Raw genomic sequence first — 25,375 nt, 5'->3', positions numbered from 1 at the left:
CCAAATCCACAATCTCAGAAAATTAGAATATTGTGAAAAGATGCAATATTCTAGGCTCAAAGGGTCCCACTCTTATCAGCTAATTAAGCCATAACACCTGCAAAGGGTTCCTGAGCCTTTAAATGGTCTCTCAGTCTGGTTCAGTTGTGCAGAAAACCATCATTGACACCCTCCATAAGGAGGGAAAGCCTCAAAAGGTAATTGCAAAAGAATTTGGATGTTCCCAAAGTGCTGTATCAAAGCACATTAATAGAAAGTTATGTGGAAGGGGAAAGTGTGGAAGAAAAAGGTGCACAAGCAGCAGGGATGATCGCAGTCTGGAGATTGTCAGGAAAAGCCATTCAAAAGTGTTGGGGACTTTCCCAAGGAGTGGACTGAGGCTGGAGTCATTGCATCAAGAGCCACCACACACAGACGGATCCTGGACATGGGCTTCAAATGTCATATTCCTCTTGTCAAGCTGCTCCTGAACAACAAACAAAGTCAGAAGCACCTTACCTGGGCTAAAGAAAAACAGACCTGGTTTGTTGCTCAGTGGTTCAAAGTCCTCTTTTCTGATGATAGCAACTTTTGCATTTCATTTGGAAACCAAGGACCCAGAGTATGGAGGAAGAATGGAGAGGCACACACTGCAAGAAGCTTGAAGTCCAGTGTGAAGTTTCCACAGTCTGTGTTGATTTGGGGAGCCATGTCACCTGCTGGTTTTGGTCCACTGTGCTTCATTAAGTCCAGGGTCAATGCAGCCATCTACCAGGAGATTTTGGAGCACTTCATGCTTCCTTCCACAGACAAGCTTTATGGGGATGCTGACTTCATTTTCCAGCAGGACTTGGCACCTGCCCACACTACCAAAAGCACCAAAACCTGGTTCAATGACCGTGGGATTACTGTGCTTGATTGGCCAGCAAACTCGCCTGACCTGAGCCCCATAGAGTATCTATGGGGCATTGCCAAGAGAAAGATGAGAAACATGAGATCGAACAATGCAGAAGAGCTGAAGGCCGCTATTGAAGCATCCTGGTCTTCCATAACACCTCAGCAATGCCACAGGCTGATAGCTGCCATGCCACACCGCATTGAGGCAGTAATTGCTGCAAAAGAGGCCCAAACCAAGTACTTGAATTGAGTATATATGCATGCTTATACTTTTCAGAGGTCTGATATTGTTCTATATACAATCCTTGTTTTATTGATTGCATGTAATATTCTAATTTTCTGAGATGGTGGATTTGGGGCTTTCATGAGCTGTAAGCCATAATCATCACTATTATAACTGAAAAAACCAAGCAGGTCCTTTAAAACACTGTAACCTTTATTCAGTAGCTGAAGGAGTGTAACAAAACTCGCAACAATGTATTAAATGAAAGCCGGCTAGGCGGCTGCAGGAACAGCTGAAACAATATAGCAATCAGCAAGGTTGTTGCTCTAACAAGACAGTTAACTGTTTAAACGGCTTGCCTTTTATACTGCAAGCACCTGGCTCGTGTTACAGCTCGCGCGGATGACAGCTCGGCAACTGGCAGGCGCGTCTGATTGGCTAAGACGCGCCTGGCTGCTTCCGAGCTGTCATTCGTAACAGCGAGGACTTTCTTCAATACACAACACTTCTTCCCCCCCAGCTGTGCGCAAGCACGCGTAGTCTTTTAAATAAGCAGGGGAACGACGGATTCGCTCAGACCGCCTTAATTCTATTGCAGGCGGATCCTGGCAACGATGTCCTTGTGGTAATTGTGGAGGAATTGCATAACTAAAAGGTGAAGTGTGTGGATGAGACATGGTGGCAGATGATGCTGGAGGGGCATGAGGCTGGTAGTCTGCCTCTGAGGGGTTTGGGCTATGTATATAAGGATCTGGAACCCTTGGAATGGGAGGAGCATTTACACCGGCTAGATTTTGTTGAACTTGCAGTTGAAACCCTTGAACATCCGCTTGAGAAGCTACGGCTGCTGTCTTCCGTTTCCTCAATTGATCCAGGTGTCTTCGCCATGAGGATCCATCGGATAAGTCAACCCTATAGGAAACGGGTCCTGTTATTTGTGATATAACTGCTGGAACCCATCTCAAGTCCCCTCCATAATTTCTAGCCCAAACTAGATCCCCCAGTTGGAAAGAACGGGATGGGGTTGGAGGCCCCAGGTTGCCAGACTGAATTCCTGAATAGACGGGATGCAATCTATCCAGGGTGGTCCGCAGGCGCCTGCCCATCAACATCTCCGCGGGCTCTTCTGTGTCAGAGGGCAAGGTGTGGAATGCTGTGCCAATAAGTAAGCATCCACCCTAGCCTGCCAGTCACCACGGTTTAGCCGGCCCAAAGCCTCCTTGGCCGATCTAACCGCCCTTTCCGCTCGGCCATTGCTTGCCGGGTGGTAAGGGGCAACCAGCGCATGTCGTACCCCTAGTTCGGCCAGGAAAGTTTGAAAAGTTGTGGCTGTAAATTGCGGGCCGTTGTCAGACACCACTGTGTCTGGCAACCCATGGGTTGCGAACAACCGTCGCAAAGCTCGCACCGTGCTGTCAGATGTGGTGGAGTGCATTAGCAATACTTCCACCCATCGAGAGTACGCATCCACAACTATAAGGAAAACCTGCCCATGGAATGGACCAGCGAAATCAATATGTAACCTAGACCAAGGCCCTCGAGGCATCTCCCATTCCCGGGAGGGAGAGGAAGGAGGAGAAGGCCGGGACTGTTGGCATGTCTCACATTTGGCAACCCAGGCTTCAATGTCGGCATCTAACCCTGGCCACCAAACAAAACTGCGAGCAAGAGCTTTCATTCTACTGACCCCAGGATGACTTTCATGAAGGCGTTGCAAAATCTGTTGTTGCAGGACCGTTGGGATGACCACACGGTCGCCCCACAACAGGCAGCCGGAATGAATTGAAAGCTCTGCTTGTCTGTTTTTAAAATGTTTGAATTGAGGTGGTAATGTACCAGAAGGCCAACCTCTCAGGACCCAATTAAGAAGTTTTGCCAAAGTAGGGTCAGACCGAGAGTGGGCTGCTATGTCTGTAGCAGACAAAGGCAATTCTAGCTCTGCAATTGCCAAAACTGAAAGGCAAGGAACTGGTTTAACTTCCTTCAATGGAAGTGGGCAGCGACTCAGGGCATCTGCATGCCCTATCTGCTTGCCCGGACGGTATCGTAAGGCGTAGGAGTACGCCGCTAAGAATTCCGTCCATCGTGTCATTCTTGGGGATAGAATAGGAGGGGTCGGCTTATCACCTGCCAAAAGCCCAAGGAGTGGCTTATGGTCTGTAAACAAGGTGAAATGCCGCCCGTATAAATAATCGTGGAATTTTTTAATTCCTGACACTGCAGCTAGAGCCTCCTTGTCAATTTGGCTGTAATTCCTTTCTGCTGATGACAGTGTCCGGGAGTAAAAAGCTATGGGAGCTTCTGAACCATTGGGCAGGACATGGCTCAGAACGGCTCCCAAACCCACGGGCGAGGCATCACATGCTAGAGTCAGAGGCATCTTGTCACTGTATTGGACTAAGACTGCATCTGACGTCAGCAGGGATTTGACAGCTGCGAACGCTTGTGCTTCGCGGCTGCCCCATTGCCAAGGTGCTGATCGGTCCAGCAACCGATGCAGGGGCTCGGCCAGTGATGCCTTGTGTGGAATGAAAGGTGCATAAAAATTTAAAAGCCCCAGGAACGATTGTAGCTGCGCCTTGGAAGTTGGAGCAGGTGCGTCCCTGATAGCTGCCAATTTTGAAGGGGTAGGGTGAATTCCCTGGGCGTCAATTGTGAAGCCCAGAAATTCCACTTGGGGAACAGCAAAGAAACACTTGCTGCGTTTCAATTTAAGTCCCGCGCCCCTGAAACGGTCGAGGACTTTCCTTAGAACTTTGATGAGGTCTGATCGGCTGTTTGCAGCGATCAGGACGTCATCAAAATATGGTACCACTCCTGGAAGCCCATGGAGCAACCGCTCCATGAGACTCTGGAAAATCCCCGGGGCAACGGATACGCCAAATTGTAGGCGGCGACAACGGAAAGCCCCCCGGTGGGTGACGATGGTTTGGGCAGCCGCCGCATCGTCATCCACAGGAAGCTGCTGGTAGGCTTGCGCCATATCCAGTTTGGCAAAAATACAACCCTGCCCCAGGGAATGGAGCAGATGTTGTACAACAGGGACTGGATATGGGTTTGCTTGCAAGGCGAGGTTGATGGTGGATTTGTAGTGGGCACAGACCCTAATGGAGCCGTCGGGCTTCACTGGAATGACAATTGGGGTCTCCCACGGTGAATGGTCGACTGGCTCCAGTATGCCTTGTGCCACGAGCTTGTCGAGCTCGGCTTCAACCTTGGGCCTTAAAGCAAAAGGCACCCTGCGGGCCTTCAGTCTGATGGGAGCAACCTGGGGATCCAAGTTGAGAGAGATAGGGTTACCCTTGTACCGGCCCAGCTGGCCATCAAAAATGTCAGCGTAATCTGACAAAACTAATGCCACATCAGCAGAAGTGTTTGTCATGGAATGAATTCCATGTATTGAGAGACCCAGTGGGCTGAACCAATCCAAACCTAGAATGGATGGCAAGGGCTTAAGCACAATTAAAACAGGCAAAGTTGTACAATGCTGCCCATAAGAAACTCTGACATTATAGGAACCAACAATAGAAATGCTAGACCCCTGATAGTCCTTTAAGATAGAGTCAGGAGGAGAAAGGTGACAGCGTTTAACATGGGGGCACAAAAGAGAAAATTTGTCCCAAGATAACAAGGATTTGGAAGCTCCAGAGTCTACTTCCATGTTGCAAGGTTGACCTTCGATCAATGGAGTGACAATTATCTTGTTCGTACCCTCTGAGGAAGAATTGATGGAGACATCAGGAAGCAGCAGGCCAGCATGCTTGACGTTGAAGCAATTATCCTGTCGCTGAGCAGACGCGCGGGGCTGAGGACTTCTGTTTGAAGCAGCTGTCCCATAAGGAGGTGGAGGAGCAGACGATGCAGCTGTAGCAGGCTGAGCAGCTCTACAAACTTTGGCCAAATGTCCTTTTTTTCCGCAACGGCGGCACTCTGCAGCCTTAAAGGGGCAGGAAGCCCTGGCATGCGGACCACCGCAGCTAAAACAGGCATTTGAATTAGAAAGTGGACGGCTGATAGACTGCTGCTGACGCGGTTGCTGTCTGCGGGGCTGTGCCCCAATCCTGTCCACCTGTAAATTAAGTAAATAGTCTGGAAGAGGGGCAAGCTCATCAATTAAATTGGTGATGTACGTTGGCTGTTGTAGTGGAGGAGGAACCAAGGCAGTTGAGGCTTGACCCGTTGGTAAACTGCCAGCAACTGTCATCTGCGCGAGGTAACGTTCTATCTCGCTGGATGACGAATCTGCCAACTCCGCAGCGCGAGCCTCATCTATGGCATAAACTAACGTGACTTTAGGCTTGCCCAAAAGCCGGCGTCTGAGGAAAATGTCTTTTAATCCACAGACAAATTGTTCTGCAAGATTAGCCTCTAAGTCAGGAAAATCGCACTGTGCTGCAGCAACTCTTAAAGCTTGCAAAAACTGGTTGACATTCTCTGCAGGCTTTTGGACGCGCCTGCGGTAAGCAAAACGTCTTGCTATTTGGGAGGGGGTAGGGGCATAGTAAGCCTGAAGCCCATCTGTGAGCTCTTGCCAGGAGAGGTCATAAACCGCTCTTGGGGCGGCAAAAGACCTTGCGGTGGCAAACATTTCCGGACCGCAAGCTGTAAGAAAAAATCCGCACTTTCGCGCTTGAGAATAACCCTGGCGGTTATTTGCGATCAGAAAGCACTCAAACCTTTCCAGGAATGCTTCCCAAGTCTCACCTCCGACTCCAAAAGGTGCAAAAGTAGGCATACCAGCCATGACGGTGAGGAGAACTCTAAACAACTGAGAGAAGAAAATTGCAGTTGATTTTCTTCAGGTTACAGGTCCCCAGTCTTCGTCGCCAGTATTATAACTGAAAAAACCAAGCAGGTCCTTTAAAACACTGTAACCTTTATTCAGTAGCTGAAGGAGTGTAACAAAACTCGCAACAATGTATTAAATGAAAGCCGGCTAGGCGGCTGCAGGAACAGCTGAAACAATATAGCAATCAGCAAGGTTGTTGCTCTAACAAGACAGTTAACTGTTTAAACGACTTGCCTTTTATACTGCAAGCACCTGGCTCGTGTTACAGCTCGCACGGATGACAGCTCGGCAACTGACAGGCGCGTCTGATTGGCTAAGACGCGCCTGGCTGCTTCCGAGCTGTCATTCGTAACAGCGAGGACTTTCTTCAATACACAACACTCACAATGATGACAAATCATGGCTTGAACTATCTTGCTTTGCATGTAATGAGTCTATTTCATATATTAGTTTTATCTTTTAAGTTGCATTACTGAAATAAATGAACTTTTGCACGATATTCTAATTTTTTGAGTTTCACCTGTATACTACTGGATATGAAACATAATTACTGGTAAAAGATACCATGAATTAAGAAAGTATTCAGACCCTCTTCATTTCTGTCAATTTTGTTATGCTGCAGCTTGATTCTACACTTGTTGAAATTCATTTTTCCCTCCTTAATCTACATTCAGTATCCTGTAATGGCAAAGTGAAAACACAAATCCTCTCAAGATCAGTCAGGTTGGATGGCGACCATCAGTGGGCAGCCATTTTCAGGTCCCTTCAGAGATGTTCAGTAGGGGCTTCCGGGGAGGGGCTTGCCACCGCCGGCAGCTTACTTGAGCTGCCTCCAGAGTTCTGGTTCGTTATCTATTTAATACCTTAGATATCTCTTTTTTCAAGCTAGAAAAAAGCAGAGAGCAGTCGATTCAGTCGGTGAGAATCTTCTTTGAAGTTTGCAGGGTTTTTTTTGGCTGTGAACGGAGGAAGAGATTCTGCCAAGGCTGAGTCATTTAACTCCGGTCAGATCTTCTCAGCTGTTTTTTACAGTACAAGGCAAGTGACCACCCCCCTCAGGACAATCTTTTGAAACTAGGCTATTGAAAATTAACACGAGCAAAGACCAAACCTGAGAACTTTTTTTTTGTTTTTCTCTATCAAAAATACCAGCTTCAATGTTATAAAAAACTCTTTTGTTTAATTGTTTTCAAAATGGCGATTTTATAGCTTCCGCATTTGTTATAATGATATATCTCCAACTTCCTGGCACAGAATCAAAGGAATAACACTCCCTTGAAGCTTTCAAAGACTCTTTGTTGATATAGAGACATTCCAACGGGGTTTTCCTTTGTTTTTTTACTTAAAGCAAAGATATAATGGCATCAAAATCGACCTCTGCGAAATTACCTCCTAGATCCACGTCTCCCATACCTGGCACAAAGTTGCAGCCCCCACCTTCTATGCCCCCTAGTGGAGATGTACTAACGAAAGAATTTTTTTTGGAAATGTTCAGAGAATCCAGAGAACAGAACTTAGAAATGTTTAGAGAATCCAGAGAACAGAATTTAGAAATGCTTAGAGAGTTCAAAGATGAAATAAGGAATGAGATGGAAGTCTTATATGATAAATTTGATACTAAGGTCACCAAAATGAATGAGGATATGATGGGAATTGTAAATGTAATGACGGAATATATTTCTGGAATGGAAGACAACTTAGAGATTCTCAATGAAGCTAAGACTAACTTAACATCTAAAACTGAAGTGGTGGAACAAAAAATTGAAAATGCTGAAAAACAAATTATTATGATACAGTATAAGCAGATGGAGCTTGCATTAAGAGTCAGGGGTCTGCGTGAAGAGAAACAGGAGAACTTAAAGCAAATGTTTTCTGAGGCTTTTGACTGCCTGGTGGGAAGACCGGGATCCAATTATGATTGGCAGATTGACAAAAATTTTCGCGTTAATTCTTGGTTGGCAAAACAGAGGCAACTCCCCCGAGATGTGGTAATATACTTTGTTACAAGAGAATCTAGAAATATGATATTACAAGAGTCCTATAATACCAAGCTTCAAATTGGCGGACAGGATCTGATTGTTTTGAAAGAAATACCACCTCAAATGCTAAGAGCCAGAAGAGATTATGCTTTTCTGGTGGAAGAGCTCAGAAAGCGTCAGATACAGTACAGATGGGATGCCCCATTCGGTATCATAGTTACAACGGACAAGCAAAGATATCGTCTCAGCTCTCTATGGAAAGCTCGAGATTTCTATCATAAGATTCTGAAGATGGGACACCCTGAACCTTCCGGATATGGAGAAAAACCACGAGACGAACAAGATAAACAGCAAACCATACAACCATCAGATAAAATGTACCATCTCCCTCTCCCGGAAGGGCAAGGGGTCAAGGAAAGAAGACCTAACCGTATGACCACCAGACAAACGGATAAACAAGCTACAATGCAACAATCTCAACAATCGTCGGCCATTGATCAAGGAGCTACAGCAACAAGCTCAGAAGCTGTGGGAGGAGCCAGACCAAAGGCGAGACAGGCCTTGCGGGAGGCTCTAAAAAAGCTTCAGGCAACCAAAAATGACAACTAAGATTTTGACATGGAATGTTAATGGACTGAACTCTCCACAGAAAAGAAAGAAAATATTTCATTATCTCAAACAGTTTAAGAATGATATAATTTGTTTGCAAGAAACCCATATCAAATCAACTGATCAAAATTTTTTGTTTAACCCCAAACTTGGTCAACATTTTGCGACCTCAGCCACGGAAAAGAAAAACGGCATAGTAGTATACTTAAGAAAAGACATTAAAGCCGAGCTAATTGAAGCAGATCCCTTTGGAAGATATATTGCATTAGATTTAATCTTAGAAGGGAAAAGGACATTACTCTTGGGAATTTATGCTCCTAATCAACAACAAGATGGATTTTATAGAAATCTCCATGCTAAATTAGTACAGTGGGACTTCAAGTCTTGTATACTATTGGGTGACTGGAATGGCGTGATTGATACCAAAAGAGATAAGAAGACATCTCGCCCGAACACCAAACTTCGAGCTAAGTTACCCAAATCCTTTTTTGACATGATGGACGACTTCGAATTGCGAGATGTTTGGCGTGAAAGGCATGCAGAAGAATATGACTTTACCTTCTTTTCCGATAGACATCAATCTCTTTCAAGGATTGATTTTATACTAACTACTAATGATTTACTTTCTAGGGTGAAGAAGACAAAGATTATGGCGAGAGTTCTTTCGGATCATAATCCAGTTTGGATGGAATTGGGAAGGGTAGTCCAGGCAAGAAGGTCTTGGAGGTTGAATGAAAATTTATTTAGATATGAAAAGTATATTAAGGATTGTAAAAAATTGTTATCTGAATATTTTGTTCTTAATATGAATAAGGGTACATCTATGGAATATGTATGGGATGCAAGCAAAGCGTATATGAGAGGAGTACTAATGAACATAAACAAAATACATAGACACAAACAAGGGCAAAAACGAAAAGAATTGGAAGAGGAAATTAAAGGGAAAGAGTTGGAATTAACATTGAACCCAAGTGATATAAATATTAAGGAAGCAATCTCTATATTAAAATCCCAGTTTGATATGCTGATCTCTGACCAGGTAGCCACCAGTTTATTATATGCCAAACATAATACTTTTTGCAACGCAAACAAACCCGGTAGGTGGTTGGCTTACCAGATTAGGAAAAAAAAGGAAAACTCGAAATGTATCCAAATTGTGTTATAGAGGGAAGGAAGTTTTTCAACAGGAAGAGATCCAAAAGGCATTTCGAGAATTTTTTACAGAGTTGTACAAAGGGGATAAAATTAGGGACGTAGACATAGATAAATACTTAGATAAAGAGAAAATCCCCCTAGTTAGAGAAGAACATAGTCACAAGCTGAATCAACCAATAACCTCTGGGGAAATCCTGCAGGCAATTAAACAATTAAAGTTAGGGAAAGCACCAGGTACAGATGGTTTAACAGCTGTTTACTATAAAAACCTACAGTTAGAAATGGTAGAACCTCTCAGAGAATTATTCAATAAAATTCAATCGGGAGGGAAAGTGCCCCCTTCGTGGAAGACAGCGTTTATATCGTTGATACCCAAAGGAGACCAAGATCTTACTCAGCCCAAAAATTATAGACCCATTTCACTACTCAATGTAGATTATAAAATTTTCACTAAAATATTAGCAAATAGGCTAATGGTGGTTATTCAACAATTGATACATAGCGATCAAAATGGTTTTATACAGGGCAGACAGATGAAGAGCAATGTTAGATTAATCATTAACGCTTTAGAATACCTGGGGAAGAACAATCAAATCCCGGCCGCATTTATATTTTTGGATGCTGAGAAAGCCTTTGATTGAGTTAATTGGCAATTCCTGCTGAAGATATTGCAAAAAATGCAGATAGGAGATGGCTTTTTACGGTCAATTGGTGCAATATATCAGCAGCAAACAGCCCAGATCATAGTCAATGGAAGTCTAACAGACTCCTTTCAAATTGAAAAAGGTACAAGACAGGGCTGCCCTCTGTCTCCATTATTGTTTATTATAACCTTGGAAGTATTGTTGAATAAGATACGGGGCTTGAGCGGTCTAAAAGGGATTAAGATTAGACAGCAAGAATACAGAGTCCGCGCATTTGCGGATGACCTGGTTATAATATTGGAACAACCGCAGGAATCCAGTAGGGTCTTAATGAATACGATCAATCAATATGGTCAGGTTTCAGGATTTAAAATAAATTTAGGAAAAACCAAAATATTAGCTATAAATATGAATATCAAGCAGAAGGAAGAACTGGGAGCGATGTTAAGATGTGAGGTAGTTAAAAAAGTCAAATATTTTGGAGTTAATATCTTAACCTCAAATGGGAAATTATATAAGCATAATTATGAACCACTTTGGCATAGTATACAGTTGGAGTTGAAAAGGTGGGAGAAACTGCATTTGTCTTTGCTGGGTAGGATAGCGGCAGTGAAAATGAACATTTTACCAAAATTTTTATTTCTTTTTCAAATGTTACCAATACTTAAAAGAGATGTGAATCTTTTAGAATGGCAGAAGGGTATCAACAAATTTGTATGGGCAGGAAAGAAGCCGAGGGTAAAGATGAAAATAATGCAAGACACACGTGAAAGAGGAGGATTGAAATTACCTAATTTAAAATTATACTATGATGCAGTGGCATTATCTGCAATTAGTGATTGGACTCATTTAACCAATGATAGAATATTGAATATCGAGGGACACGACTTGGTATATGGTTGGCATGCTTACTTGTTATTTAACAAAAAACTGGATAAGAATTTTAAAAATCATATTTTAAGAAATGCTTTATTGCGGGTCTGGAAAAAATACCAACACAAACTAAATGATAAATTGCCCATGTGGGCAATTCCTAGACATGCAATTGAAAATATGAATACAGAACAAAAACACGATAGAACCACCTATAGACAACTTCTTATTTTAGAAAGAGGGGTGTTGCAATTAAAATCTTTAGAGGTACTTAAAGAAGAGAAGGTAGTTCAAACATGGTTTCAGTATGGTCAACTACAGGCCAGGTGGAAAACAGATCAAAAAATTGGCTTTGTAAAAGTTGAGGATAATTTGTTTAAACAAATAAGAGATCAAAGCTCAATGCATATAAAGAGGATATACAATGTATTAATACAGATGGATTCTGAAACGGAACTGATTAAGGATTGTGTGATAAAATGGGCTCAGAATATTGAGGAACCAATAATGCTGGACACATGGGAAAGAATTTGGGTAAGAAATGTGAAATTTACACAAGCACAAAATCTGAGAGAAAATTTTTATAAGATGTTTTATAGATGGCACTTAGATCCCAAAAAGCTTGCTTCTATGTATCCGAATGTTCAACCTAAATGTTGGAGATGTGGTTCTCTTGATGCTACATATTTTCATATATGGTGGACATGTCGTAATGTTAAGGCATTTTGGATAAAAATATGGTGGATTCTGCAAAATATCTTCAAAAGAAGGATAAAATTCACCCCCCCAGCTGTTTTTACTAGGTATATGTATTGACTTTACGGCAGCAGAGATTAATTTGGTTCTGTACTTAATAACGGCAGCAAGACTCTTGGTGGCGCAATATTGGAAGAAGAAAGATTTGCCTACAATTCAAGAATGGACTTTAAAAGTTATAAACTTAGCCGAAATGGCAAAAATTTCAGCATATCTCAAAGAACATTCAAACGAGAGATATAAACGAGACTGGAAAAAATGGATTGATTATATACAATGTAAACATGGGATTAAGAAACTCCAGATAGCTTATGCTTAGCATCAGTAAGAACTCAAACTGTTTAAAATTTGGGTAACAGTAAGAAGCTGAGATCAATGTAGAGATATTCTAGACTGTGATTGTCAAAAAGTTATACCATGTATGGTCTCTGGGAAGTCGGGGGGGGAGGGAAGGGAGGTGGGGATCTAGGGGGAGGGGGGAGGGGGGAAACATAATATGTGTTAAACTTTAAGGTACATGATTGCACTTGTATACTGTGGCTTTTTAATGTTAGTGTTAAAACAGAACAAACCGAATATATTGGAAGGTAATAGAAGTATACCGAAGGGAGGAGCTGAGTGAAAGAAGAAGGAGGGTGGAGAGAGTGAGAGAGAGGAGGAGGAGAAGGAAGGGAGGGAATGGATTAAGAGAGGGAGTGATAGGGTTAGGGTTAGATAGAGGGGGAGGGGAAGTAGGCGTAGAGGGGTATGTGAGAAGGAAGAATGAAAGTTGGAGGGGGTTGAAAGAGGGTGTATGGTGGGTCAAGGTGGTATATTCGGTTTGTATTGTAGGGGACCTTTTCTATATAAGTGAGGGTTGTGGTTATTACTCAATGTTATATGCCCTGGTTATGCACAGTAAATATGTGATTGTACAGAATGAAACGGAAATAAAAATATTATGCAAAAAAAAAAAAAGAGATGTTCAGTAGGGTTCGAATCAGGGCTCTGGCTGGGCCATTCTAGGACATTCACAGAGTTGTCCCTAAGCCACTGCTGTATTTTCTTGGCTGTGTGCTTAGGATTATTGCAATATTGGAAAATGAACCTTCGGCCCAGTCTGAGGTCCTGAGTGCTTTGGAACAGGTTTTCATTGAGGATATCCCTCTATTTTGCTTCATTCAGCTTTCCCACAATCCTGACCAGTCTCCCAGTCCCTGCTGCTGAAAAACAGTTTCACAGCATAATGCTGCCACCTCCATGCTTCACTATTGAGATGATATTGGACAGGTGATGAGTGGGGCCTTGTTTCCTTCACACATAACATTTAGAATTGAGGCCAAATTGTTCAATCTTGGTTTCGTCAGTACAGAGAATCTTGCTGATCACAGTCTGAGAGTCCTTCAGGTGCTTTTTTGCAAATTCCAAGTATGCTTTCATGTGTTTTGCACTGAGGAGATGTTTCTGTCTAGCCACTCTGCCATAAAGCCCAGATTGGTGGAAAGCTGCAGTGATAGTTGTCCTTTTGGAACTCTGTAGCATCTCTATACAGGATCTCTGGAGCTGAATCGGAGTGGCCATCAGGTTCTTGGTCACTTCTCTTACCAAGGCCCTTCATCCCTGATTGGTCAGTTTGAGTGGGCAACCACTTCTTGGAAGAATTCTGGCTGTGCCAAACCTCTTCCATTTGAGAATTATGGAGGACACTGTGTTCCATTCCAGTCCAGCAGAAATTTTATTGTAGCCTTTTCCAGATCTGTGCCTTGCAATAATCCTGTTTCTGGGCTCAGCAGGGAGTTATTGTGACCTCATGGCTTTTTTTCTGATACAGTATGCATTGTCAGATGTGTGGGCTTAGAGAGGTGTATGCCTTTTCAAATCACAAATCGCTCAATCAGTTTAATTTACCAAGGTGGACTACAATCAAGGTGTGGAAACCTAACAGCAATAATCTGAGTTAAATTTCAAGTGTTGTTGCAAAGGGTCGAATATTTACGTCAATGTAACATCTCGGATTTTTTTTTCTTTTTAATAATTTACAGACATTTCTAAAATTCTGTTATGGGGTACTGAGTGTAGATTATTGGTAAAAAAATGAATGTCAACAACTGTAGAATCAGGCTGCAGCATAACAAAATGAAGTGGGTCTGAATGCAATGGGTACTTGATGTATTGAGTTGAAAGAAGATATAGTGGAAAGAGCTTAGCAGAGAGAAACTATGTAATTCTGCTTTTTAGGAGACATTTGTTGCTACCAGATATCAACTTAATTTCAAGTGGCACTTTCTGCTTTCAAGCTGTTCAGTACAAAAGAAACTTGAAAATAGCTGGATGTGATAACAGTGGGTAGCAATGCAGCTTAATTATTCTGGCAGCAGGTTTCTACATAGGTAAAATCATCAACATAGAAACAAGAGAGAAAAATTAGTAAGGTTTCAACAGTGTTGCTGGATAATGCTAGAGCAGCTTACACAAGTAAAAGCAGAGTAGTTGCGTGCCTTTGCAAATGTGTTTGCTTTCTGTTGGCACTGTTGCACAAAGAAGCTAATTTTTTGGCCATTCCCTGACAGAATTTTACCATTCTGTAGAATTATCAAATAATAAACCTTTATATTTCATGTTGCTTTTTAATACCTGGAATGTTATTTTTTCTATAAAATTTATAACAACCAGATCATTTTTCTAACATTTATGTGTGAAAAATATTTTAAGCCGTACATAAAACTATGTTCTCCATACAGTGATTCTTTTTAACAGCCAAACTAGAACCAATTGAAGCAACTATTTTGTTCTTTTTTTAAAAAACCGCAGTTAAGTACATCGCCCATTCCAGAGTCAGCTTTTGGGGGAAGCGGGCAATTGGAAAACATAAAACAGACTATTATCAAAGATTGAGATTGTTAAGCCTAAGTGACAAGAGAGGTATTTGATGAAGGCACTTTTATTATGCAATATGACTCTAAAGGAAACCTATGTGTACAAAAGTTATCTCATTCTGCTGCCTACTTCTATAAAGAGATTAGTAGAGTGGTAAAAAAATAAGTGTTACAGAGGTCATAAAAATGCTTCCCTCTCTCTCCTTTTTTAGTTTCAGTTTTTGAAAACTTAAGTGAAAAAAGTTTACATGCCAATAATATAAGTACCTGCAAGGCTGACCAGAACAGAAATTTCCTTTTGATCATTGACCAATACAACATACATTCTTTAAAACAAACAAAAATAAATTACCCTCTGGGACAGTGCTCATCTCTGTTTCTTAACCAAGGAAGTCAATATTGTCTGAAGATGCTTCTGTAGTCATGTGGTTGGCATGACTATATGACAAGACCCACAGAATAACTGTTGGCAATTTATTTCTCTGAAAGCAGCAAAGTTTTGCTACAGTGTGTGTATCCCTTACCTGTATGCGGTTGCCAAAAGTTAATAATGTCAGGAGATAATTTTGTTTGTTTTATAAAATGTATTTTTGTTGCTCACCGACCAAAATGACCAAACTTTCCCTTCTGTACCTGAAAGCTTTGTTTGGCTCACCTCAGATGATCAGCCAAGCATCTAAATGTAAAGCTGGATGAACAGAAGTAGATACAATCTGTATACAGTTCTAAGAAACACAAGTGAAAATGCTGTAAGCTCTAAAGTAGGGGCATCAAACTTGCGGCCCGCAAGCCAGATGCGTCACGTCCACCCCCGTTTTAGCGAAGGGGGGAAAGTTGTGATACATCATGTGATCACAATGTGATGACACAAATTTGATACCCCTGTTCTAAAGTGAAGGAAAAGCAGGTGAAACCCATCCAGAGCCCTCAACCCTGACCTTCAAGAATGACCTCTTAGGAATAAAAGAAGCTTCTCTACATCTGTATGTATAGAATACCAAGCACAACCCTTTGGATGCCAAAATATTTATGTTAATTTTCCCTACTAAAAACCATAGACTAATTACAAAAAAGATGATTTTGCACTTAAAATCGAATTTAAAGATATAAGACAATAAAACTCAAACTCAACCAGCACTCAGGAGCTAGCAGCAGGTAAGTCAAGGGAAGGCTCAGATAGACAATTTGTTTTTGTAACAGATACAAGGAGCTCAAATAATGTCAACGGAAGAATCTTGCAATCCAGCCTACTCTAATGTAACAGCCCCAAAGTTTGGACTCTGTGTTTCTTACTCCCACTTTTATGTGGTTACCAACTTCTTGCTAGACCTTTATCAGACTTGGATAAGAGGGCCACCTGTATCGTATTTTGAGAATACTCCTATCTGGTCTCTTGTTTTTTGTTTCTGGCCTTGGCAGCTTTAATGTTCACAAACATAAAGCTTTCCAATCAAATTACTTTCCCTTGTGGCCTATTGTTTACTTACTGTTCAAGTACACCAAAGTAATGGTTTGTAAGGTTTGTGTCTTTTACTCCAAAGCATTCAGTCTTGGATTCAAGGGTAAAGAAATGGTAGCTTAATTGATACAAATATTAGTTCTTCTCACAATATGGTCATGCTATTGTTTTTTTTTTAAACTTCACCATTCAAATATTTTCCAGGATCTTACATTAATATCCATAAAGAAGTTGATTCTGACATCAATTCGTTATTTTAAAAAAGTCAATCTTATTCTTAAAAATCATGAAAAGATATACGTGCCATTTTATTTATACCAATAATGCTGTTCATATATATCAAAGGTATATATTTGTGCACATACTTAAGTATTTAATTTTCTTTGCTGTTCCAATTAACTAAATGCTGCCTCGTTTACAATTCCTATGTGTACAGTAGCCAGCAAAAATTTAGGCAACTGTGGTCAATTGTCAAAATAAACAGTAGTTAACAAAGTACAACATCTTTCTACAAAGTTGAATGTGCTCTTTATGTGGGTGTTTCACTATTTCAAAATAAGAATATTAATTTCAATGGGTTCAGTGTTAACCTTTTTTTAAACTGCAAAATTGTTAATAATGCATAAAAAGAACAAATGTCTAATTAGGTTTGCAATTAATTAGGAGACAGTCCCACAGTTGAATTTGTCTCCTCTAATCTCTCAAGCTATGATTCAACAATACTTTCAATAGCCACTGGCTCCTCTAAGCAGCTATCTGAACATTACAAAATAAAGATAATTTACTTTTGCAAAGCCAGGGAAAGTTGTTTAAAATGACAACTACAAAAAGCTAAATGCTTCCAACTAGATTTCCAACTAGTACTTTCAACTTTGGGAAAGATTGTTAAGAAAGAAACATAAACTGAAACTGCTAAAATCAAGTCAATATCTAGAAGAATAAAGGTAGTCTTTGATTTACAATGGTCCATTTAGTGACCTTCAAAGTTACAACGACCCTAAAGAAAGTGACTTATGACCATTTTTCACATTTGCAACTGTTGCATCATTCCCATAGGCTGACACTTAGCAAAACTGAGTCATATTCATGATAGTTGAAGTGACCTGGGATCACCTTTTGTGACCTTCTGCCAAGCTTCAATGGGGAAGCTAGATTCACTTAACTATATTACTTACCGTATTTTTCAGAGTATAAGACGCACCAAGATTTTGAAGAGGCAAATTAAAAAAAAAATTTTTTTTGCACTCTGCAGACCTCCCCAAAATTTTCCATAAAAATTGGCCCGTTTTTTTTTTCCAAAAAAAAAGAGGGGCATGAATAGCTTTTAGGAGGCTTGTAGCGTGCTCCTGGGGGTGGGGCGAAAAATGAGCAAAAAATGGCCCAGAGGCTTTATAGGAGCCTGGGGAGGGCAAAAACAGCCTCCCCCGCCCCCCCGGAGGCCCTCCAGAGGCTTCAGGAACCTTCAGGAGGCTTCCCTGAAGCCTCCGGAGGACTAAAAATGACCCTACAAGCAAACCGGATGATTTCAATTAATATCTCCTACAAGCAAATATCATCAGAAAAAAACTGATGCTGAAAAATGGCTGATATTTTTCAACATGACTTTGAAATCAAGCATGAAGAACTACAGAAAGGAAATATTTTGGAATGGCCTTCACATTTCTCGGACATGTTTATTATTGAAAATTGGTGAACTCCAACCTACAGAAATTGAAGATGTTTTTGCAAGGAAGACAGTGAAAATTCCCCAAATAAAATAAAGTCTTGGCCAACTCTAGGAACCAGTTGGAGCTGTTATTTCTGACAAAGGAAATATTGCAAAGTGCTGACTGAGCATTCAAATGTTTGCACCTGCTGTACTCACTTGATTCTTATTTTGATTCTGTAAACAAGTGCACTTAAATACTAAGTACACATTCATACAGTATGTGAAGAAAAATGTACAGGCATACTGTGTTTTATTGCACTTCACAGTTATTGCATTTTTACAAGATCCTTTACCAGCATTCACTGCATGCTCAGAAGATGAATTGCATTTTTAGCAATAAAGTATTTTAACTGAGGTACATACATTGTTTTTTAGACATAATACTTTTTCATACTTAAAGAGACTACAATATATATATATAAACATAAATTTTATGTGTATTAGCAAACCGAAACATTCATAACTAGCTTTATTGTGATATTTCCTTTATTGTAATAGTCTGAACAGAACCTCAGTATCTCTGAGATATACCTGTATATTTAACTTTCTATTACTGAAATATTCTGTTGATTGAAACATACAATTTGATTAGCAAGACTAAACTTTTGAATGAAACAGTAAAATGATGACATTAATCTTTACTGCCAGCCTCTGCTTTGCCTCCACTTTGCTACTGCTTCGGCTGCCATTGAAACGGGGAGGGGGGGCATGGTATTTGGGAGGGGACTCATTGTTGTGCTGGAGGAAGATTCTAGATTTTGGGCTGACCACCTTACTGCGCATGTGGAGGAGGAGTGTTTCCCGCCAAGGCCAACGGTCCAGCATTCCATCCTGGTGATGCCTTTCAACGTTATCTCACACCTGACATTTGGGAGAATTATGATTGGATTGTACACGGGATGCCAAGGGGAGGGGAATGAATTATAAAATATATTATTCGCTTTCGCGCCTAAATAACCAGACTTAGCTTAGCTTAGCTTCTATTTATTTATAATTAGTAAAAGTACACTTGATTTCAACAAATGGAGTCCTGTGGTTTTCTTTCCTGATTTTTGAATGAAGAAGGGCTGACATTTACACTGATGAACTGTGGTTAAATATCGTTAGCAATCATTAACATGTATACTTTTAATTAGTTAATATATTCACAACAAAAATAATATATCCAAACACCTCATTCTCCAATACAGAATTTAAATTTTAAAATAAAATTTGGAAAAATATAAAATTTGCAGATTATTTTAAAACTTATTTCCAGATGTTCCAATATAAATATTTTATTTTAAATATCTTTTTATAATAAATTTTGGGTAAGCTTATAAATATTTAACAGCTAAAGGGATTTTTGTTTTGTCTAGTACTTCTATATGGTTTGATCCTGTTCCAGTTTTTAATGAAAAGGGATTTTTCCCCCAAGAAAATAATAAAAAAGAAAGATAAAATATATTGTTCCCTCCTAAAATTACTAAACTTCTTTCAAATAACCAAAAGTTTCAAAATAGTATATGAACCTCCACATTTTATTGAATTATGTTATATTACATAATAGTTCATTTTTAAAAATTACATGTTTAATATTTTTAATTAAATCAGACATTATTTTTACTATATTTTTTCTGTAATGTATCATTTCATTTATAATTGCAAATATTGAAAAAAGTGAAGGTTTTCAATTATAATATTAGACTGAAGTAAATGAATGGAATGTGTACTCATTTTGGTACAATGAGTATGAGAAATAATTGATAGGTTTGCTGAATTATTTATTATTTGGAATACTTCATTTAACATAATAGTGTTCTTCTAAATACTTCTTTAAAATGTACACTTCTGAGATTGTGGACAACATAAAATTTTCTTCAATAGTGCTAAACAATTACAGTATTATAAAACAAAGTACCTACCTACTTTATGTTGTACTCATGTGGACATATACAGACATAACTCCAAACTGTAATTAGTGTAACACTATGGAGAAAGGGGTTTTGAACCCAATGAATACTGTTGCATTAATTAAGAACTGGGAAAGCCACTCTTACATGCTAAGATTGTAGTGCAGTGAATAGTGTAGAAATGTTTCCTGAGGTTAATTAGAAAGAACAAGTAATATGGCAGGATAGTCATTTTCAGTTCAGCAAATACAATTATTTCCTGAAGTATTATTTAGTTGTGGTAGGAGTGGCATCAGAGCAAATTTTCCAATCAAGCTCTGATAAGTGCACATCATAACTATGGTCTGAGTTGGATATGGTTCTCCTTTCATCAGCACAATGGAATAATTGACCAATTATTATCATTACACAATAAAAAGAATTATTAGAAAGAAGAAAAGCCAGTTGTGGCAGAATCTGACCCACTAACAATCCAGTTTAGTAGGATTTTATTTAAATAAAAAAAGCTTGTGAAGCAAGTCACGAGACAAATTTACTCTTATGAAATTCCAAGGAAACTAGTAAATAAAGTATATGGACAGTGAATTATTCTGATAATAAATATTTCAAGGCAGGAACACATTATTCAGATTGGAGTGAGAGTATGATATCATTTCCGAAAAAAACAATAGTATAACCTTATTTTTCCTCCAACTCTGATTTCTGAAATATTCCCAACCCATTTTTGTTTACTGGCAGTGATTTCCTGTAGAGATAAGATTTTTTTTAACACATGGCTTCAAGAATCTGATTATCTAATATCACAAGCTATACAATTAAGATTCTCATTCCATTACTCCAGAGTATATGTGCAGTTTCCTTTGGCTTCTGTCTTGCAAGGAAGCTGAACAGCCCAAATTGTCATTGGAAAAAAACCCCAACATTTTATTTTCAAATATTATATCTTCAAAATAAAAAACCCTTTTCATATTCATGTAGTATATGAATTAGAATCTACATATAAATTTACACAGTCTCAAAATTCCTGAAGTAGAAAATAACAGTATCAATAAGAGTACAATAATTTAATGCTAACACTATCCCAGCTTTGGCTGTTTCTGAAGTTTTTCAAACATAATTAAATATATACAAGTCTATTGAAAACTATCTTTGTTTTTCAAAGTTCCAGTCTACCTATGAAATAAATGATTATTTTTGATGTCTGGAACACTGATTTGCTCAAATAATGCCAACATTCTACCACCAACAATTGACTTGTTTATATGAAGACAAGGAAAATTTTGGTTTCTAGATATTAATGGTACATAAGACTAGATGTCATGACTGCAGGGATACATGTGACACACAAGCACCCTGAGCAACATTCTTTTCATTTGCTTTTTCAGGGGTTTGGGGTCTTTGGGTGGCAAAATGATTGCCTTAAACCTTGTAGAGCTGAAGGCTCATTTAATCTCTTAATGCAGGAGAGTCAAACTGAATTTCTTCGAGGGCCGGATCAGCACTGTTGTTCTCTATGGACAGGCTTTGGCGGGGGGAAGTTGGGGGAGACAGGATGGACATCTCCTCCAGGACTTTGCCGGACATAAAGGGGCACAGGGCGGCATTCGCCCTCTGTGGCCCATTTTCATTGTCAGAGGCACGGCGGGCCAGTCCTTCCAGGCCAGTCCTTCCAGGCTGGCCCCCAGGTCAGATTTAAGCACCCCGAAGGCCAGATCTAGCCAACGGGCCTTGAGTTTGACATTCCTGCCTTAATGCCTCCTCCCCAAATTGAACATTGGTTCTCCCAATTTTGAAGGATAGGACTTGCCATGCCATACAACACCTGGCAGAGTCCTCAATCTGAGAAAAAGTGTGCACTTCCAACTACAAGCTAGTCCATATTATCCCCTGGGGCAGTGTTGGCAAACATTTTCGGCACCGAGTGCCAAAATGGGAGCATGAGCATGTGTATGCTGAAAACACAGCCACCCAGTGCGCATGCTGGGAAGATGATATTCCAGTTTCCAGTGTGTGCATGCGCACTGGCCACCTGATCTTTTTGTTTCTGGCATGCATGTGCGTGTGAAGACCAGCTGGTCAGTGTGCATATGTGCACCAGAAACTGGAAGATCATCGTCCTGGCACACACATGTGCAATGGGTGGTGCTCGTCCGCTTTCTAGTGCTCCCACATGCCTGAACACCAGCTGGCCGTCGCACCAGAACCTAGAAGAGCAACGGGTGATGGCTTGCATGCCTGAAGAGATAGCTTTGTGTGCCACTTCTGGCATGCGGGCCATAGGTTTGCCATCATGGCTCTGAAGTAATCCACCCTGCATGGTTATTCACCAACTCCCATATCTTTGAAGGCAGAGATGTAATCACCTGTAACATCAGTGGAGATAGCAACTGAGTGACTGCTGTTGCATTCTTTTTGTCAGCCTAGAAGCTTTTACAGATGTGGATCATAAAGACTACTGCATCCATTTGTTTCTCAAGTTTAAAACATTTCAGCCTGCATACTCAGTTATTCCATTATGACCCTAGTACTATCCACACCATTGATTCTACAATCTGAATTCCCAGCTATAGGTCGCAATCTCACTGCAGCAGCTGTACTACAAAGTTGGCAGACTTTTGATCCATTAACCTTCTTCCGATACCTAATTTAAAGTTTGTCTCACCCAGTTTAACTCACCCTGCACATTATTGAAATGTGCCAAAAAGATATTGGAAGGAAGCCCTTAGCAACTCTCTCCAATTTTTTAAAAAGGGAGGGGGAGTAAGCAAAGTCCAATCTAGTGCACATAGCTCATTATATTAATTAATGTCCAAAGGATGTTAATATTAAAAGCTTTCCTTCTTTCACTTTCTACTTTTCCTAGTATCAAATGATAAGGAAATATGCCTGTTAACAAAAGTTCTATTAAACTGACACTCAGCATAGGGGAGAGAAGAACACAATTAATACATATTGCTTTTTGAAATTAACTTTTAAAGTTATTAATAACTGTGCAACTAATTGATATTTCTAGACAAGCATCACATAGTTTAAGTGATAAGCCTATAAGCTATTACATCTCTTGCTGTCTTCCCTGCCATAGGCATATTTAAACATATCAAACAACATATTTTAAAAGAAAAATTACATTGCCAGAGTCTAATATACTAAAATTTGCTGATTTTTTCTCACTCTTAATTTCCCCAAAGAAATATAGAAAAAGAAAAGGTCAAGAAAAGAAATGGCTTGGGGTCCTTTAGAACAATTTATTTCAAAACGTATACATCAGATGCTCTCACATCACTTTACTCCTGATGGTTGCATTGAGTTAATCTTGAAATAAATAAACTGGGGGTTGGTTGCTTCCGATTATTAGGATGTCACAAAAATAAACAATGGGCATTGCATAGAAAAGAACACCTGACTGTGCTTTAGAACAAAAATGTATCATTTGTGTTCAAAAGTCAACAACCCCATTCTGTGATCTTAGCTTGCCATTCAGTGGTTAGAAGTTGAAGAGTTAAGTATTTCAACAGTCAGCTCTCCCCCTACTTTGCAACTGGTGTGGCTATAATGCTTAAACTAATTAAATTCAGGGCATGCATAGTGTAGCTGAACATTTCAGATCCACTGCAGCTATTGAATTATTGAACCTCAGGGGAGGGAGGAAGAGATCGGCAACATGAAAGCAACATGTTGAGCTTCCCTCGTACTCCGTAATCCAGAGCTTTACGAAGACCCGATGAATCACTCTATGAACGCCCCCCCCCCCATCCCAACACACACTTTTCCTTTTAACGCTGGCGCAAAGTTGAAACGTGAGCGTATTCAGCCCATACATTGGAAACCCACCTAAAACTGTCCCCTCCGCTGCAGCACAAGAAAAGGGAGAAATTCGTGAACCCAAAATAAAACAAAACAAAACCCCCAGGACTTCCTATCCCGCCCGACACCTTCCTGGGCGGGTTGCGCAAGCCAAGCGGGATTTAGGATGGCCAAGAAGCAGCACCGGCGTGCAAAGCAAGAGGTGCCGCTTCTGGTCAAACGATTCCCGCCCCCATCCATCTCAATGCGCCCGATCCAGAACAACCCCCCCTCCGCCAGCAAGGCTACTCTTGGGACTGGCACATTTTGTTCCCAAAAGTCCCCTTTCGAAAGAGGATGCCCAAGCGCACCCTCCCCCCACCGCCAGCCCCAGCGCACCATCCCGGCCACCTTTCCCGTCTCCGTAGAGCAGCCGCTCACCAAGATCCCCATGACATCCGTCCAAAGCCTGGAGAAACTTTCGGGGACGCTGCTGCTGCTGCTGGCGCCCTCCTGGGACTCGACAGCCGAGGCTTGCTCCTCTTCCTCCTCCATCGCCTGCTGCCTCTCAGCCAGGGCGGCTCAACACGCGAGCCCCGCAGAGGGGAGCCTGGCGCGCCCCGCAGCCTCAAACCTCGCGCCTGGCCGCTGCTCCAGCCTCCCTAGACGGTATCTTTCTGGCCAGCCTGTCCAGCATGCCGCCGCGTCTCTTGCCTGGCTCTCCCTCAGCGAGGGGCAAGGGCAGATGGGAGGCCGCGGGACCCTTTGGGAAACGCCGCCGGACTCGGGCTCAGTTCTTCTGGGCGCGCCAGAGCGCTTCCATGTCCCGTACGAACTTTGCCTACTTGTCGTGGCCAAGCAACAGGATGGCAGAGCAGAGTGTGGCGCGAACCACCTTCTTTCTGTGGAGGGGGTGTGTGTCGAGTGAAAACTCTGCTCCAGCGTTCAGGAGAAAACCACCACCGGGGGTCCCTTCCCTTCTTTCGGCGAGCGCAAAAGAAGCCTGGACGAAACAAGCGTAGCAAGGATCTGCCAGCTGAAACGGGAAGCGGCTGGGCGTTAGGTTTCAACTTGTCGGTGAAGTAACTCAGGTTCTCTGCCCTTTTCCCGACATGGACTCTCCCAACTCCACATGACTCCTAGTCCGGGCTCTCTCTCTCCGGGAGAAAGCTTTTAAGCAACAAAAGGTGCTCTGATGTCAGCCCCTTTGCATGGCAATGAGCCCCAGACAGACGAACAAATATCCTGGGGAAAGCGCAGAGCCGCTGAAGGCTCCGATTGTCCGAGTTTCCAATCGCGTTATCGCCAATTTGACTTATCCATCGCCGCTCAGAGAGCTAAATGGTTAGGAAGCCTAGCCAACCTCCCAAAGTTTCAGACGTGCGCGCGCGCACACACACACACACACACACCCTTCGTTTTGCTTTCCAGGAAGCTTCTTATCTAAGTTTGCCTAGGCTGCTTTCTCGTCTGTGAATGCAAGCTTTAGATATTTCCAGCCTTGACACTTTTGTCTATGTTCCCCTCTCTTCAGCACTGGCACAGGATGTCTCTGGGCTCTTTCACGTTTCAGCATCAGAGCACAGCTGGCAGCAGAGCCTTGCTCCTGCTTAGGAAACCTTTGACGCTTTGGAAAGAATCCATTTGCACCGAGCACAGACAAAATGCAAGTTTCCTGTAGTGTTAAAGGAATAAGGAAATAAACAAAGAAATAATAAAGGAGTAAGCGCACCAACCTGTCCTAATGTTCCTTTTTGTTTGTATCCATTTCAAA

At 41.2% G+C, this 25,375-nt stretch overlaps 1 protein-coding gene across 1 annotated transcript in view; it reads right to left on the bottom strand.

Annotated features, from left to right (window-relative positions):
- SASH1 (SAM and SH3 domain containing 1) overlaps positions 1-24,916 on the bottom strand; it is a 223,751-nt gene extending 198,835 nt beyond the window's left edge. Inside the window, 1 exon segment of the mRNA XM_032216012.1 lies at positions 24,043-24,916. Coding sequence (XP_032071903.1) covers positions 24,043-24,156 — 114 coding nt within the window. The 5' untranslated portion in view covers positions 24,157-24,916.
- Between the last annotated feature and the right edge of the window lie 459 nt (positions 24,917-25,375).

The sequence above is a fragment of the Thamnophis elegans genome, chromosome 4 (genome assembly GCF_009769535.1).
Source record: "Thamnophis elegans isolate rThaEle1 chromosome 4, rThaEle1.pri, whole genome shotgun sequence".
NCBI classification, from domain to species: domain Eukaryota; kingdom Metazoa; phylum Chordata; class Lepidosauria; order Squamata; family Colubridae; genus Thamnophis; species Thamnophis elegans.
The sequence above is the reverse complement of the archived record's forward strand: the minus strand, read 5'-3'. Positions and strand labels throughout refer to the sequence as shown.